This window comes from Narcine bancroftii, chromosome 12 (genome assembly GCF_036971445.1).
Source record: "Narcine bancroftii isolate sNarBan1 chromosome 12, sNarBan1.hap1, whole genome shotgun sequence".
Classification (NCBI taxonomy): Eukaryota; Metazoa; Chordata; class Chondrichthyes; order Torpediniformes; family Narcinidae; genus Narcine; species Narcine bancroftii.
In genome coordinates, this window is record NC_091480.1 from 52,678,471 (window position 1) to 52,695,714 (window position 17,244).

The window sequence follows — 17,244 nt, forward strand, 5'->3', positions numbered from 1 at the left end:
CAATTTGGGTAACATTATGGCATTAGCAAGTAGGCTGTACCATTATGTTCCTTCAGAAAACCAAATAGCTTTCAAGACTAAATGGTCTTGTCAGTAAATTGATCCTGTCAAAATTCAGGATCAAAAATTATCAAATCCTTGTTGGACTTTGTTTCACCAACACAATACAGGTATCTGCAAAAGTAAAGAACTTTGAAATGATTTTAAGAAGAATTAGTCTATTTCATAAATAGAGATAATATGGATGAGCCGGACTAAGATGAGACAATGGTCAGGGATTCAACTTTGAAATAGTTCTGGCATCAAAACTTAGAAATACAGTCTTAAAGCAATCAAGAAGATTTCACATTCCTACCTGCCAGTGACAGAAAACTTGAGAACAAACAGAATTCCTCCTGATTTACACAGTCACAAAATTCAAACTGGAGGTATGTTGGACAGTGGATGATTGAAACACCCTTTCATTTGGCTGCAGGGCATTAATAAGCGTTTATAATTTGATTTAAAATTATATTGCCCACAGAACAAAATCCAAATTTTTACTTTTGGAAAGCCCCAAACCAAATCTATGTGCATTGAGGTAAAGCGGAATACACTGAATGGGATTGTTTCTTTTGTACATTATAGTACTGCACAAGAAACTTCAAGATTCAGTTTGCTTTCTCTTGGGTGAAGTCCCTCTAAATTTAGCTGCAGGTATAGAAAGACATTTAGTGTTGCTGACAGGCAGGTATCCTGGAGGTTCAAGACATGCGGAAATAGTCGTACACACCCTAACCATCCACTGCCCTTCTGGGGTATTATAGGGAAAAGAATACATGTAAGCTCTTACCAACAAATTTCTGTGGTGTAGATCTCTTTCTTTTTGCAATGCTGTTAGCAAGCCTATCTATAAAAGAAGGCCTGTCAGGGGCTGGCTGAAGGATATGGTCAGGCATCACATCGATGTCACGGCTCTCCTCCCCTGCTGATGAGAGAAAGCACCCTAAAATCTGGTGATCAACTGATGCACATTGTACAGCCAGCATTGGGAAAAAAAAACAGTGGAACTTGCTTTAGCGATCATTTTATATTGCACAAGTGTTTAAGTTCCTGTTAAGGAATTCCACTTTGGCAACAAGAATAAATTAGAGCTCCATTACATTTTACGAGGCATTTTGCGCATTTGCGCCATAATTACGGAGACCAATGAACTGTCGACAATTCCATAGTTTTTCAGCTCCTAATTATAATTGTGCAAGGGTGTTGTACAAGCAAAATTCATTTTAGTTTTCTTTAGTGCAGCATATGAGATATGCAACATGAAGCCACATTGAAGTCACTCACAGCATTCACTCCAAATGACATGCATTCTCAATGCAGTTGCAGCTTATTGATTTATTCCATTTGAGTAGCGCCAGGTCTTATCTAGGTGCCATGTGAAATGTGCTTGGACCGCTTCAACCCAGGTTCAAGTAGCAATGAGCCCACAGCACAAAATTGTCCCTAATTCAACACTCATGGGCCATAATGATTGCTAGTGTGAAAAATGAAAACATTCCTACAGTTCAACTTTTGAAGCTTAAGTGCCAAAGAACAGAAAAGACTTGCTTGGGTGTGCTCAATGCCAATACTGGGAGGAAAATGGAAATTGCTCCACTTCCTTGTCCAAACATCTTTTACCTCGATGACAACTAAATTCATTTGAAACTTTTCAATGACAGTCGCAAGTCTGAACAAGAGGACAAACTTTTGTTTGCACTAAATATTTAAAAGCAAATTTCCCAGTCTCCATGGAGAACATTAAATTGGTAGAGATAGTGAAAATAACAGAAGTTCAGTGAAAGATTGGAACGCCCAATCCTTGTTGGTGTAACATCCTCAATTATTTGCTACCAGTGACTCGCCAAGGTCTTTCCAGTTTCTTAAAAGAGACAAGAGTTGCAAATTTGTATTGGCCATTCAAATTTTGAATTGATAGCACAAATTTATTAACACTATACAGATCAATAGTTTGGACTGTACTAAACTGAAATAAGTCACAGGCAATTTCAGATTTGGACTAATAGTCGGGGTTATCACAGCATTGCAGAGAAGGTAAGAGCAGTGGAAGAAGCCAATCAAAAAAATAGTAAGGAAATTCCTGGGGATTGTATTGTATCATGGATTTAAATTTTGATTGAGAACTAAAGACATGTCTTTGGGTAGTAAGCAATCTTCTTATTTTTCAAAGATTTATAGAGCTGTACAGCATGAAAACTGGCCCCTTGGCCCAATTTGCCCATGCTGACAAATGCTCATCTCATTTGCCTGTGTTTGACCAATATCTCTCTAACCTTCCCTATTCGTATGCAACATTGAAGGGACAAGTACAATTACCACCTCCTTTGGGAGCTTGCTCCATATGCCCACCATCCTTTTTGTGGAAAAACGTGTCTTTTATGTCCCCTTAAAATCTTTCCTCTCTCAACTATTCAGTATTTATCTATTAACTCTGTACTGCTCAGTGCATGAAGAAAACCAGTAACACATTAAATAACAGTAATGGAAATTTTGATCTAACGGCTTCAACATAGCTATGACATAAAATGTTCCTTCAAGCCAAACATTGGCCTCACTCATGCTGAAATGTGTTCTCCAATTGGGTGCAATTGGTGGATTGGCACCTATTTTGTTTTAATTCTCCCTCCAACCACTCTCTCCTGAAGTCACAGACTCGTGTTTGGACAAACTAGGTATCCTTTGCAAGTTCTGGAGAGCTTGCTCTCTCAAAGAAAAGATTCCATTTGGAAGCATGTTGACAAGGGCATCCTTCTGGTACCTCAGCCAAGTGGCTCCCCTACAGGGATAAACCCAGACTCTAAATTGATTAGGTTCATGATTGACTCTGTCATAGTTTCATCGCTGAGCACAGGATATCAACCAACAGTAGGGACCATAACTGGTACTTCCTGTTTCTAAACATGGGAATATTTAGCAGCCAACTGCTCTGGGAACATTATACAGCAAGAAGCTTCAAGGTTTAAATGATGCCATCAGATGCACATATTGCATGATATTTTAGCATCAGAGTGTGGTTGATGGTCAACTGGAAAAGTCAGAGAGCAGGGATATGGGCCGAATCACTGAAACATTATCTGGAATGAAGAAAACTATTTCTTAAAGGGCTACAATTTCAGAATGGGCAGACAATAAACAAAGTGATAACTCAATTCCATGAAAACCAGTGATCTACTCAATTTTCAAGCACAGAAATTAATTTAAAATACAACAATTTCAAAACTATATTTATGCAAACTGTCAAATATCAATATTCTGACACTTTGATTAATGAATAATGCAAACTTGGCAAAAAAAAATCCAATATGAAGCATCAGTGAAAGCCACAGGAATTCAGCTACAGTAAAATTCTTCCACTTACTAATAGTTTCACACAGTGCCACTACAAATATTCAAAAATTTATCAAAATTGAGCCAGTTTTCAAACTGTTTGTTAACAGAGATATTATGTGCATTGCACAAGTCTGCTGCAAATTGTCTTGAATATTTTTGTGCCTCCTCAATTTATTCAATTAATTCTAAAATGTCATTCTGGAATTTGAACTCTCGACCTCCCTCTAACTGTTTAAATTCATTACCACGATGCAACCACATCCCCAGGGTAATACTGCAAATAATAGTTTCTCATCTTGAATGTGGCATTGTTTAGCATACTCAACTTTTCACAAAACAATTACTTGTGCAGTGTCACATGGCCACTTTGCTCTTCCTTGTACCAGCCATATATTCTACACCTTGCTTAAAAGGATGAGAGACCAAATTAATGTATTCCCAAGCCTCCAATCTGCAAATAGCCAAAAGAGACAGTAGCCTTTCTGATCCAATGTCCCATCCTGTTGAGGACTTCTCCAACATTGCTGAAATTAGGAAAGTCTCATGTGGGTGTCACAGGAAAAAGATAAATTATCTACCTTGTACATTCTTCATGATTCGTCACATAATAGAATCCCTAACAGGCCATAGGACAGTGGTTCTCAACTTTTTTTCCCTACTCAAATGCCACCTTAAGTAATCCCTTACTAACCACAGAGCACCTATGGTGCAAGTGCTCTGTAGTTAGTAAGGGATTATTTAAGGTGGTATATGAGTGGAAAAACAGGTTGAGAACACTTCCATAGTGGCTTGCCCAATCATGATTAGTCCTCAAAATCACATGGTCTTTGATTGGGGCATCATTGAGAGCATGTGACATCCTGCCCTCACACTGTATAAAGATAATTCAGCTATTTTTGACCTACAAAAACCTACACACCCTTAATGAGACCCCAACCATGCAAAATATAATTGGTCAGAGGGAATGGTGATGTACAAAAAAATTGCACAATTCAAAGAATGAAGACTTTACAAAGAAGTTATTACCTCAACATTCAAGCAATCCTCACACAATATAGGAGTCATAGTAGCAATGTCTGAAAAAGGTCCCCACTACAAAGCTACATATTCTGCTGCCAAAAATAGATAAGAGAAAACCTGAATGTTTCCTAAATTTTACTATGTCTGGCAAATGTGCAAGGAACAATCTGCCAAGAAAAATCAATGAAGAAAAGCCCAAGTAACATGGTTTATAAGAAAGCAGCTTAAAACAATCAGCTTGAAAATGTTTCAATGGCAGTGCATGAACTTATAAGTTCTTAAGAGATACAATGGTCTGCGTCTCAATTGTTCTGATAGGAAATTTCTTGTCAACTCACTTCCTTTGATTTGTTTTCAAGAAAATGGATGACCCCAGTGATCCAATATTTGCCACCTCCAAGAGCATTGAGTCACCCATAAGGTTTAAGATGAATAGGCACATTTTCCTGCTTTGAAGGAGATGAATGAACAAGGCGAACCTTCACAAGAATCATGCTGGTGGTAATCAACAGCTATAGAAAGGTATCAATTACTTGCTGGGATGTCTCAATGAACTAATTGATCAAAAATGAATACACGGCAGGCTTGGGTGCTCCAGAAAGTATCTGAAAGAGTGATAAAAGCCAACTGATTCTTTACAGGTAACAGATCGATACCCAAGAAACTATTGATATAGGATTAATGAAAAACATGCATTCATATTGGTTAATCTAAAACCAGGAGGAATTTGTTCCAACCAATTAGAATTTGAGGAACTGACAGTTTTGTAAATTCCAAAATGTAGTTCTAAGGTCATTTAGCTACAAGTTATAGGTGCAAAAACCCAATATTGTGGCAAGGAAAGCATGAATTTCAGAGATAACTTATTTTGGAAACTGCCCTGAAGACAAGTTGGCATGCAGGTGATATAAATGTACAATCCAAGAAAAATAGCTGGTACAGACTGCAAATGAAGAAAGTAATGTTCGATAATTGGTACCAAAATCTTAGGTCGCTGAGTAACTTAAGCTGTTGATAAATAATGAATGTGTGGGAGGGCATCCAAGCTCGAAGAACTAATCAGAGCCCCAGTAAAATCAATGGCAAAATATGTTCTGCTGACTAAATCATTAGAGCCACTTAGAGTTACTATAGAATGGCTCTAGAAGGCTTAAATCAGTAGGAAATTGCTCAGCAGTTTTTCCAAGGTTCTGCCTTCTTTACAGTTTCATTCGAATCTGGTCTGAACAGCATCATACAATAAATGTTGAAAGTCAGATATGTTCTAATTTTTCCCCAAACTGATGTTAACATTAAAAAAAAATGAGATTGTGCACTAAACACTAACATTTAATGAAATATGGTTCGGGATTAAGCACTGTTCCCGAGACAATCCTAGGCATTCAGGTTCCCTACTTAATGCAGAGTTAGACATTTACACTGTGTCAGTACAAAATCAGTCAAATTAAATTTACTGGGATACTCTGGCTATGCATATTATAACTTGTCCTCGTGTTACCAGATTGGAGCCATTGATCTGAAACAAATCTCTATTAAAATTGTGCATTGACCAATCTATATATTACACTGACCACACTGCTTCCAATTCACCCCTTTGCTGATGTATTTTAATAGTTACCAACAAATTTTCACATAAATGTGCTACTAAATATATTGTTTGGTCATTGGGCCATCAGAGAGACACTGGGCCTTTATACAGTTTTGTCCGGCAAGGGGTCAAGGTTTGTCACCCAAGAGGTGGTCTTAATGATGCCATTAAATAAAGTTGTGTTTCTCAGAACAATTATATTAAAACAAAAGCAAGATTGAACAAGTTCTTGTGATATGTCAATGACACCTGAGTGATAAAAATGCACATTTTCAAACACAAATACACTGCAATGTATCCAAGTAATGGCTAATTCTGAAGGTATTGCTCTTGCTGACAAGATCGCTATGCAACAGTTTTATCCTTGTGATGCTGTTGGTTAATGGCCTCACTGTCCTTTTATAACTGACTCTCTAGGTACAGTTCTTGCTGCCTCAGGCTAACTGTGACATTGCTGGTTACAGACCTTGCTGAGTTGATGGCTGTAGGGGCTCAGCATTCAGGCTCTGCAGGTAATTGTGGCAACGTTCCTTGTGCTCTTCCAGCGAACTCTGCTGCTTATAACTCCGCCCACAGTAGTTACATTTATACGGCTTGCCGACAGTGGGGGAAGAGACTAGAAAGAAAGAAAAAAATTATCAGATGAGTATTGCCAAAAACTCCCACCGGATTTTCCCCCTCATCTCCGCACCAAGGGTAAGCACATGCTTTTGGGTCATCGGGGAGGGGGGCACACGGATCTAACCTGGGTCTCTGGAGTCACGGACCAGCACCTCTACCCACAGAGCATGTGATAGGTGCTACAGAAATGCACCTCTCTCAACCTGTAATGAAACCACCCTGGAGACTGGCCTGGAGGTTTTGCAAAAGAGACTCTTGGAGTTTGCCAAGAATTCAGCCACTGAAGTTGGAATTCAAGGGCCAAACTCATCGGGACCATTGCCTGAAGAGGGCGCACAAAATCAGTGAACCGGTGTGGACTCGAAAGGCCAACATGGCCTGTTTCCGCTTCGTAAATGGTTATATGGTTATATGGTTAATATTCAGTCATGCAAAAACAGATTTCAATCAGATGTTACATTGAATTGGATACCATGCAGGATCAAAACAGAAAATGCTGGAAATTCCAGAATGAACCCCTTCATTACGACGCTTTTGTTTTTTTTCCAGATTTGTAGTATGATCAGTTTTCACCTGAGATTGCCAACAGCAGTACACCTTGTCACCATAATGATCAGAAGTGTTCAGGGGAAAAAAGGCACCAGCTTTTTCTTCATGTTAATATTTTAATATTTCACAGGCTATTAACAAGTACTGTGTGAGAACAACTGAGATGTAACAGAACTGTAACGCTGCATGTAGAAAATGAGATGGAGTCGCACAAAAGTAACTCACAATCACAATAGCCGCAATCTTATTGAATGGAGGCGACTCAAAGAATCAATGGCCTCCTCCTGTTCCTAATTCACATTCCCAAAATGTTGGCTACCCTTTACTTCCTTTGGATGCTGCGTGAGCTGCTGAGTTTCTCCAACATGTTTGCATATTGCACCCAGTACCAACCCTGCAGCATAATACTGGTCACGGGCCCCAATCAGAAAAAAAAATCCATAGAACACTATGGCACAGTACAGGCCCTTCAGCCCTCGATGTTGCGCTGACCCATCCTAGAAGTATTAAACCCTCCCTACCCCGTAACCTTCTATTTTACTTCCATCTATGTGCCTGTCTAAGAGTCTCTTAAATGTCCCCAATGTTTCAGCCTCCACCACCATCCCAGGCAAGGCATCCCATGCACCCACAACTCTATGTGTAAAAAAAACTTACCCCGATATCTCCCTAAACTTTCCTCCCTTCACTTCACTGGTGTTTGCTGATCCTACCCTGGGAAGCAGATGCTGGCTGTCCACCCTATCTATGCCTCTCATAATCTTGTAGACCTCCATGAAGTCTCCTCTCATCCTTCTATGCTCCAAAGAGAAAAGTCCCAGCTCTGCTAATCTTGCCTCATAAGATTTGTTTCCCAATACAGGTAACTTCCTGGTAAATCTCCTGTGCACCCCCTCCATAGCTTCCACATCCTTCCTATAATGAGGTGACCAGAACTGAACACAATACCAAGTCTGGCCTTACCAAGGATTTGTAGAGTTCCAACATGACCTCTCGACTTCTGAATTAAATCCCCTATTAATAAATCCCAACATCCTATAGGCCTTCTTAACTATCCTATCAACCTGTGCAGCGACCTTGAGGCATGTATAGATTTGAACCCCAAGGTCCCTTTGTTCATCCACACCAATGGTTTTTCTTTCCACTCACATACCACTTTAAGTAATCCCTGGGCCATAGGATGGTAAGGGAGTGGGAAGGTTGAGAATCACTGCTTGAAACCCACTTGTTACTGAAATATTCTGCTTGAGAAAAATTGTCATTGCCCCATTTCCTTTGGCGTTATGAAACTGTGCACATAACAAGTCAATTAGGTATGATTAAAACAGTGGTTTAAAAACTTTTTCCACCCACATACCACTTTAAGCAATCCCTTACTATTCACAGAGCACTGATGGTATAGGGAATACTTAAGTGGTATGCAAGTGGAAAGAAAAAGGTTGAGAACCACTGATCCACACTCTTCAGTAACCTACCATTAACCCTATACTCAGCCTTCTGGTTTGTCCTTCCAAAATGCATCACCTCACACTTATCTGAATTTAAATCCATCTGCCACTTTTCTTCCCACTCTGCATCCTGTCTATATCCTCTTGTAACCTTCGACAACCTGTAACTCCATCCACAACTCCTCCAACCTTCGAGTCATCCACAAACTTATTGACCCATCCTTCCACCTCTTCACCCAGGTCATTTATAAAAATCACAAAGAGCAGGGGTCCCAGAACATATCCCTGCAGCACTCCACTCGTCACTGACCTCCAGGCAGAATACTTTTCGTCCATTACTACTCTCTGCTTTCTTCCAACAAGCCCATTTTTACCCACACAGCCAAGGTTCCACTGATCTCATGCCTCACGACTTTCTGAATGAGTCTCTCATGGGGGACCTAGCCAAATGCCTTACTAAAATCCACGTAGACCATATCTACCGCCCTACCTTCATCAATTCCTTTTGTTACCTTCTCAAAAATCTCAATTAAATTTGTGAGGCACAACCTTCCCTTCACAAAGACATGCTGACTATCCCTGAGTAGATTGTATTTCTCCAAATACTCATAGATCCTATCCTCTCCAATAGTTTAGACTCACTGGTCTATAATTCCCAAGATTCTCCCTTTTACCTTTTTTTAAACAAGGGGACTACATTTGCCGTTCTCCAATCCTCTGGCACCTCCGCTGCAGCCAAAGAGGATTCAAAGATCATAGTTACTGCCCCAGCTATCTCACTTCCCACAGCAGCCTGGGGTATATCACGTCTGGCCACAGGGACTTATCAATCACGATGTTTTTAAGAAGATCCACTTCCCTTATATTAATATTTTATTTATGTTTTTGAAATCACAATTAAATTATTAATAATAAATTGAAAAATCAATACATATGTGGTATATATCCCCTCCCTCCCCCCCAACACCACCCCTAAACCCCTAATAAAAAAAAGAGGAAAAAAAGAGAGTGATGTCAAAAATACATATATAACTTCCAATTCAATAACTGTGGAGCTGAAAATCACCACCAGAACAAGTCTTTGAGAGCTCCAAATCTTCAAACCAACATATTGTAAATATAGGCTCCATATTTTTAAAAAAATATTTTTTAAATTTATTACATAGATTACGTTATTTTTTTCAAGTGGAATTCAGCATGCCATCTCTGTATTCCTAAATCTACATCTGATTTCCAAGTAATGGCTACTCATTTCCTAGAAATAGCTAAAGCTAATTGTCAAAATTCAATTTGATACAGTCTTGATTTAAGACTAATCATTTTAATATTACCCAACAAATATAAAATCGGGTCAAGCGGGAGTTTTACCTTTAATATTTATTTCCAAGATTATTTTCACCTCTATCCAGAAAGGTTTAACCTTAGAACATTGCCAGGTAGAATGGAAAAAAAAATGAAGCTACTTCTTGATCACATCTAAAACATAAATCTGACAATGATGAATTAAATCTTTTCAATTTTTGAGGAATTAAATATAACTGATGTAAAAAAATTATATTGAACCAATCTATATCTTACATTAATAATTTTTGGTCATATTATCATTACATAACTGTTTCCAATCATTCTCATCTATTGATCGAAATCAACCTCCCATCTTAATCTTGATTTATGAATAACTAACTTAGGAGCTTTCCTTTAAAGTAATTTTTACATTTCTGAAATAAATTTATTCATATTACCCTTAGTAATAATAATTCTAACTCATTCTTTCTAGATAATCTTAAATTTTGACCTAATTTATCAATTTAAAAACCCATAACTTGAGAATAACAAAAAAAGTATTATTCTGAATATTAAACTTTTCCTTCATTCAGTGAAAAGTATTAAAATTACCAGCTTCAAAACAATCTTCTATTTTTTTTTTAAATCCCCATTTGGTTCCAAATCTTCAAAAATTGGTTATTCTAAGTAAAAGGGAAAAGTTTATTTTATAAAGGCATTTTATGTGAGATCAAACCTTTTCCACCTATCTCATAATCCATTTTATTCATAATTCAATTAAATGTTTCAATATAGCTATATCCTTAGTACCTATTAACAATTTTGAGTTTCATTTATAAATAAATTCTTGCATATATTTTTCATCTATTTTACTTAATTTTTTTTAGCCTAAGTTTAAGATTTCTCTAAATCAAGCATCCCATTAATAAACTTCAATTGAGCTGCTTTATAATAATTTTCAAAATGTGGAAGTTGTAAACCTCCTAATTTACACTTCCAGGTTAACTTTACTAAACAAACTCTAGCTATCTTCCCTTTCCATAAAAAATTCCTAATAATTGAATTCAAATCTTTTTTAAAAATTCTGAGGTATACTACAAGGAATAGATTGAAAAATCCTTGGAAAAATATTCATTTTAATACAATTTACTCTACCCATTTATGGGTAAATCATTCCATCTATTTAAATCATCCTTAATTTTATTAAATAATGGTAAATAATTCAACTTAAGTCCTTTCTTAAGCTCCTTCCTGGCTACCATATACTTCTAATGAGCCCTTCTTGTTCCCTGCTAATGCAGTGGTTGTCAACCTTTTTCTTTCCACTCACATCCCACTTTAAGTAATTCCTATGCCATTGGTGCTCTGTGATTAGTAAGGGATTGCTTAAGGTGGGATGTGAGTGGGAAGGGAAGGTTGAGAATCACTGCTTGAAACCCAATTGCTACTGAAATATTTTGCTTGAGAAAAATTGCTATTGGCCCATTTCCTTTGGAGTTATGAAACTGTGCACATAACAAGTCAATTAGGAACGATTAAAAGAGTGGGTTTCAAACTTTTTCTTTTCACCCACATACCACCATAAGCAATCCCTTATTTATCACAGAGCACTGATGGTATAGGGAATACTTAGAGGTATGTGAGTGGAAAGAAAAAGGTCGAGAACCACTGATCTAATGTATGCTTCCTTCTTCTTCTTGACTAGTTGTCTGACCTGTTTCTTCAGAATGGTTCCCTTTTCCTACCATCTTTTCCTTGTCCCAGTGGGACAAACCCATCTTGAACCTGCACAAGTGGTCTCTAAAGTTCTTCGACATTACCTCTGTGCTTTCACCCTTGAACATCAGTTTCCAATTTATTCTCACTATTTCCTACCTCGTCCCTTCATAATTAGCCCTTCCCCAGTTTAGCACTATCCTAGTTTGACTGTTTCTATCTTTTTCTGCAACTATGTTGAAGGGAGTTGTGGTCACTCTCACCAAAATGCTCCCCCACCGAGAGGTCCACCACCTGACCAGATTCATTCCCCAGAATCAGATCTAGTACGGCCTCTCCACATACTGTGTCAGGAATCCTTCTTGTAAACACCTGACAAATTCAGTCCCATCTATCCCTCTTTCAGTCAGTAGGTCAACTCTTCCTCACTTGTGAATTCTTGTATTAGAGAATTTTAAATCACCCATAAATACAACCCTATATTTCCTGCACCATTCCAAAATCTGACTGCTTATCTGCTCCTCAGGGTCCCGAGGTCTATTTGGGCCATCTAGCCAACTCCCAGCCAACTGATAGCTCCCTTCCTATTTCTGACTTCCACCTACACTGTCTCAGTGGACACTCCCTCTGCAGTGTCCTCCCTTTCTATAGCCGTAATACTAACCCTGACCAGTAATGCTCTTTCCTCACCCCCACCCCCGCCCTTTCTACCTCCCATCCTATTATTTTAAAAACACCTTAACTCAGGTACCTTCCTCCTGCCATGTTTCAGTAATGGCCACATCATTGTAGTTCCATGTACTGATCCAAGCTCTAAGTTCATTCCCTATATTCCTGATATGCCTAGCGTTGAAATAGACACATTTCAACCCCTCTAAGTGGCTACCTTTATGTTTTGTCCCCTGCCTGTCCTTTCTCACCAACTCAGAGCACACAGCATCATACTTGTGTCCTTCTACCCTAATCTCTGGCCTCACATTCTGATGCCCACCCCCCTGCCAAATTAGTTTAAACCCTCCCCAACAGCTCTAGCAAACCTGCCCACCAGGATATTGGTACCCCTCCAGTTCAGGTTCAGCCCGTCCTTTTTGTACAGGTCAGACCTTCTCCAGAAGAGATCCCAAAGATCCACAAATCTGAACCCCTGCCCCTTGCATCAACTCTTCAGCCACAACGTCCTGCAACTTTTCTTGCGCTTGGCATAGGCAGCAATCCTAACACTGACACCAAATACATTTCTCCTTGAACCCATTGGACTGGTCAACTCTTCCTCACTTGTGAATTCTTGTATATGGATCATCAACATTTATCATTGATTACATTTTGGTTTTTTTCTGAGCATATTGACATTAACCTCTCTGGCCAGTAAAAGCAGCAACTCATACCAAAATGGCAAATTAAATAGAAAATTGTGGGATGCAATAATTACTTTAAAAAAAGGATGCATTAACAAAGCAGCTTTTAGAAACCTACCATCCCAAAGCACTTTGCAGCCAATTTGCACAGGGCAAGGACCAACAATTAAGAATGAGATGACTGTCACATTATCTGTTTCAGTGACAGTTGAGGAATAAATAATCGCCAGCAAACTGGGTGATCTCTCACTGTTGGGCATACCCGAGCTCCTCTGCTCTGGTGCATCTTAAATTCTTATGGCTAGATCAGTACCAGCTACTGATAGTTAGATAGGTTTGAAAATATTTGAGGTCAGTTTCCTCAGGATTAGATCCAGATTTATACCACCATATTAACCATATAACCATTTACAGCACGGAAACAGGCCATGTCGGCCCTTCAAGTCCGTACCGGTTCACTTGAACAACTCCACTAACTCCACTAACATCTTTTTCTTTTCAATGCCACAAACGAGCCTGCAGCTGACGTGGACTTTTTACCCCCTCCATAAATCTTCGTCCGCGAAGCCAAGCCAAAGATTTTTATTGAAATTGAGGTTCCACATTGAAAAATAGAGTATACAAGAAAACATGTTAAAAGTTTTTTAAAAATAGTACATTACCCTTAGATCATACCAGTTCATCCAAGGTAGCCACATTTTCAATTAAACAAATTATATTACAGTAATATTTTATTATTTCATTATTAAAAAAGATCTAAACCCACTACCAAAAACGAAGCTGCTTGGCAAGGAAGTCTTGCTTCTTTTGAACAAATACTCTTTTTTTTGTTATTTACAGATTAGAGATTTTTTTGTGATATCAATTACATACCCTATGAGCACTGATTAGAACTTAATAGATGTAATTTTTAATTTACAACCTATTTATAATAGTTCAATATCTAACATTATGGCATGTTGTTGAGAATAAGAGAGGCTTCTTGAAATAACTTTTAAAAAGCGTGGGAACAGGATCTTCAGCTTTTAATCTCTGAAGAAACTTGGAATGCAATTTTAAAATTGGTTGTCATTCATCTTTAAGGTTTAACCTTAACCAAATACTTTGAGGATGGGATAACTTTGAAGTCACATAGTTTCACCTAATAGCCTGAATATGCCTGGGATTGTCTGATCTCAGAAGCTAAGCAGACACAGGATTGGTCAGTACTGGGAGGGGAGACAGCCTGGGAACACCAGGTGGTGTAAGTTTCTGTGAGGGGTGCTGGACAAGTGGTGAGTCTCTGTCTGCCTCATGGTAGACAAAAGTTAAAGAACTTCATGTATCCTACATTCTAAATGTATTACGTGACAATAATGGAACCTTTACCTTTTTACCTTTAATGTGCATGATAGCTCATTTTTCTCTAATATTAGTTGCTTTTTTTTGAAGTCCAATCAGATCAGAATTTTGAAGATCCGTTCATAATCTAAAGATTATTCTCCAATGAAGTTGGAAACTAGGAAACTCTTTCTCTAGCTAGGCCTCGGTTTATGCTCTCAGCAAAGGAAACAAAATGTAATTTCATGGTTGTGCATTAAAGTAAATACAGAAAAGTAATACAGTAAATTCAAGTGATTTTAGTGCATTTAGAAACCTTGCTGCCACCAATATGTACATTTTCAAGGACCATGCTTGTGGTTCCCCAAGTCACACATCAAGAAACTTAAATACCTTTCCCCCTTATCAGGGCCAGAACTTCTCTGTCTTGGTCTTACCTTGACAGTTGACAGTTCCATTCATCGACCACAATGTATTGTCCAATCTTTTCCAACCACTCATGAGAATACTTTTGGTAATCATGTACCATCAATGTTCACACATAGCTTTCACAGCCAAAGAACAAGAATCCATTTCCCCTACTATCCTGAACAGGTATCCACATTTGACAGCCCTTCACCCACATGACAGAGATCAACACCAGAATTGCCAGCACTTAACATATCTTTCTCACTTTTAACAAACCCTGGTATCTCCTACTCTGCTTCTTCACATCTCACAACTTCTTCCAGTGTACTTGAACAAGTTGCAATTTTTTTTCACTGGTTTAACAGCATCATTAGTGCTCCCACATCTAATTCACCAGTCATCAAAACACTAGGAACAACTTCCGGATTACCAATCAACAAGTCCTCTATCATGTGTAATTCCTGCAAATGTCCTCCAGTGGCCAGCATCACCTGCCTCAACTCTCCTGATCTCTTGAAAAAATAGACCAAAATAATTACATTTAGCAAATAACATTGAATAGGAACCAAAGCAACTGATTTGATTTCCACACAAATAACCACAAGGTTTAACTATTGTCCAAAATGACCAATAAAACAAGTTAATTTTTTCATACACCATGCCATCTTTTAACACACCAAGCTCATACAGCACCGGAGATGCAGACCCAAAGAGCTGGGGTGGAGGGGGGGGTGGGGTAAAGAGAGACGCAATGCTCCTCTGCAGGGTCCAACTGCCTGGTCCAATTGCTCTTGTACAGGCTTCAAACAATCTATTAAAGGAGCCAATGCTGTTTCCATTTAAAATCCTGTACCTGTGTGGCCTGTGCCCAAGATGGCTATACCTGTGTGGCCTGTGCCCAAGATGGCTGTACCCGTGTGGCCTGTGCCCAAGATGGCGGCACCTATGCTGCCAGCAGTCTGGTGGGGTTGCAGACTTTGGGTGAGCAGCGGACTGGTGCAGGGCAAACGGGGAGAAACACCCCCCCCCCCCCCCCCCGCCGGTTGAGAAGGAGATGATCCTACAGGACAGTAACCATGGCAGCTGATCAACAAAGGGCTCAAGCAGCTGAAGGACCAGCACAGGGTGCTAGAGACCAGCTCATGGGAACAATGTATCAGAACCGGGATGCAAGAGAATGCTGAGAGCAAGAAAGGCTCTCGAAGGGCCTTGGGTGTTGAAGGCTTCCTGATCGTGTCAGAAACTTGGATCTGGAGCTCAGGGAGAACAGGAATCTATGCGGCCTCAGAGACTGCGGGAAGCAAATCCACAGACACTGGGAGTCTGAAGGGACTCTCTTTTGCTTCTCTTTCTCTTACTGTAAGGGGTACCGGGGCAATGCTCATGGCAAATCTTCGTATGCATTATGGAAAAGTAAAGGAATTTTTGTGTAATATTACATTTTCTATTTCATTACATGACAATAAAAAAATCCACAGGAGTGCCATTATTAAGATAAAATTGTTTGAAGATGACTGGTTATACTGATGAGTCATATTTTTAATAGTTTGTGAATGATACACAAGTAGAAAATAATTTATTTGAAATTTTGACATCAATAGGGGATTGTATTAGAGACTTCCCTACACCATTGCAATGTGCATTTGACTAACTCAAATGACAGGAGAAAGATCCCATCTGATGGACAAGCAGTTCAAATGAAAAGAGTCAGCCAGTTCAGACAAGATCTGAACACTGTCTGACTGATGTTTACCAATAGCTTGAGAGCAGGCACTGGAAATTACTTTGCATTATTTATTATCCTGTCTCGAGAGGTCTATAAACTCATTCACTATTACAGTTTACTCACTTAACAAACAACACGTTGTCAAATAACTGGATTTTTATAAAATCCCTGTCCAAAGGATGCTATTGACCATGCTTTGGAGTTGTTGGACAGACACTCTTGTTATTAGCCAGTACTCTAGAAAGAGGCTTTGTGTAGGTCAAGCACTTTCCTTTTTAACCCTGTGGACTCTGTGTCCCCATTTTCTGGGACTGGTTTTATATATATCCAACCACCAGCTGGTTGGTACTGGTGTTCATACTGTAGTCTCGAGTATATATAGTGAAAGGTTAAAAATGGCTGGAGTCCAAAGGGAAGACCCAATTAATCAACAATACATTGTGCAACAGGAATGTAACAAAATTATACTTTGTTGTACAAAGAGATGAAGCAGTTTATCCATAAATAAACACAAGTATTTTGTGCATCCTCTCAAATCTCTTCTGCTATTCAATAAGATCAACTCCATTTTATTGCCAGATTCCAATAATTCTAGATTACTAAGTATCTTAGTGTGTGTTGGAATACATTAAATGACCCAGAGCTCTGTGAGGCAGAGAATCCCAAAAATTTGCACCAAATGTCATTCAAAAGATGCATATGGTATAAATTTATCCTTGATGACTTTCACTGAAAAAGACAAACAGCAATTAAAAAAGTATACCTTCAAAATATAATACTACAGTATTGTGACAAATTTAGATTAAGATAGAACAACAATGAAACAAGCTCAAAGGT

General features: G+C 38.7%; 1 protein-coding gene across 9 annotated transcripts in view; it reads right to left on the reverse strand.

Annotated features, from left to right (window-relative positions):
* Positions 1-17,244, reverse strand: part of ikzf4 (IKAROS family zinc finger 4) — a 145,858-nt gene that overhangs the window by 13,086 nt on the left and 115,528 nt on the right. For 8 of the 9 annotated variants that reach the window (XM_069905502.1, XM_069905498.1, XM_069905497.1 and 5 more), the window contains 2 exons: positions 6,447-6,596; positions 833-967 (listed from right to left, as the gene is read on the reverse strand). In XM_069905502.1, coding sequence (XP_069761603.1) covers positions 833-967; positions 6,447-6,596 — 285 coding nt within the window. The remainder of the gene's footprint in view (positions 1-832; positions 968-6,446; positions 6,597-17,244) is intronic. The other variant, XM_069905496.1, reaches the window with a different exon arrangement.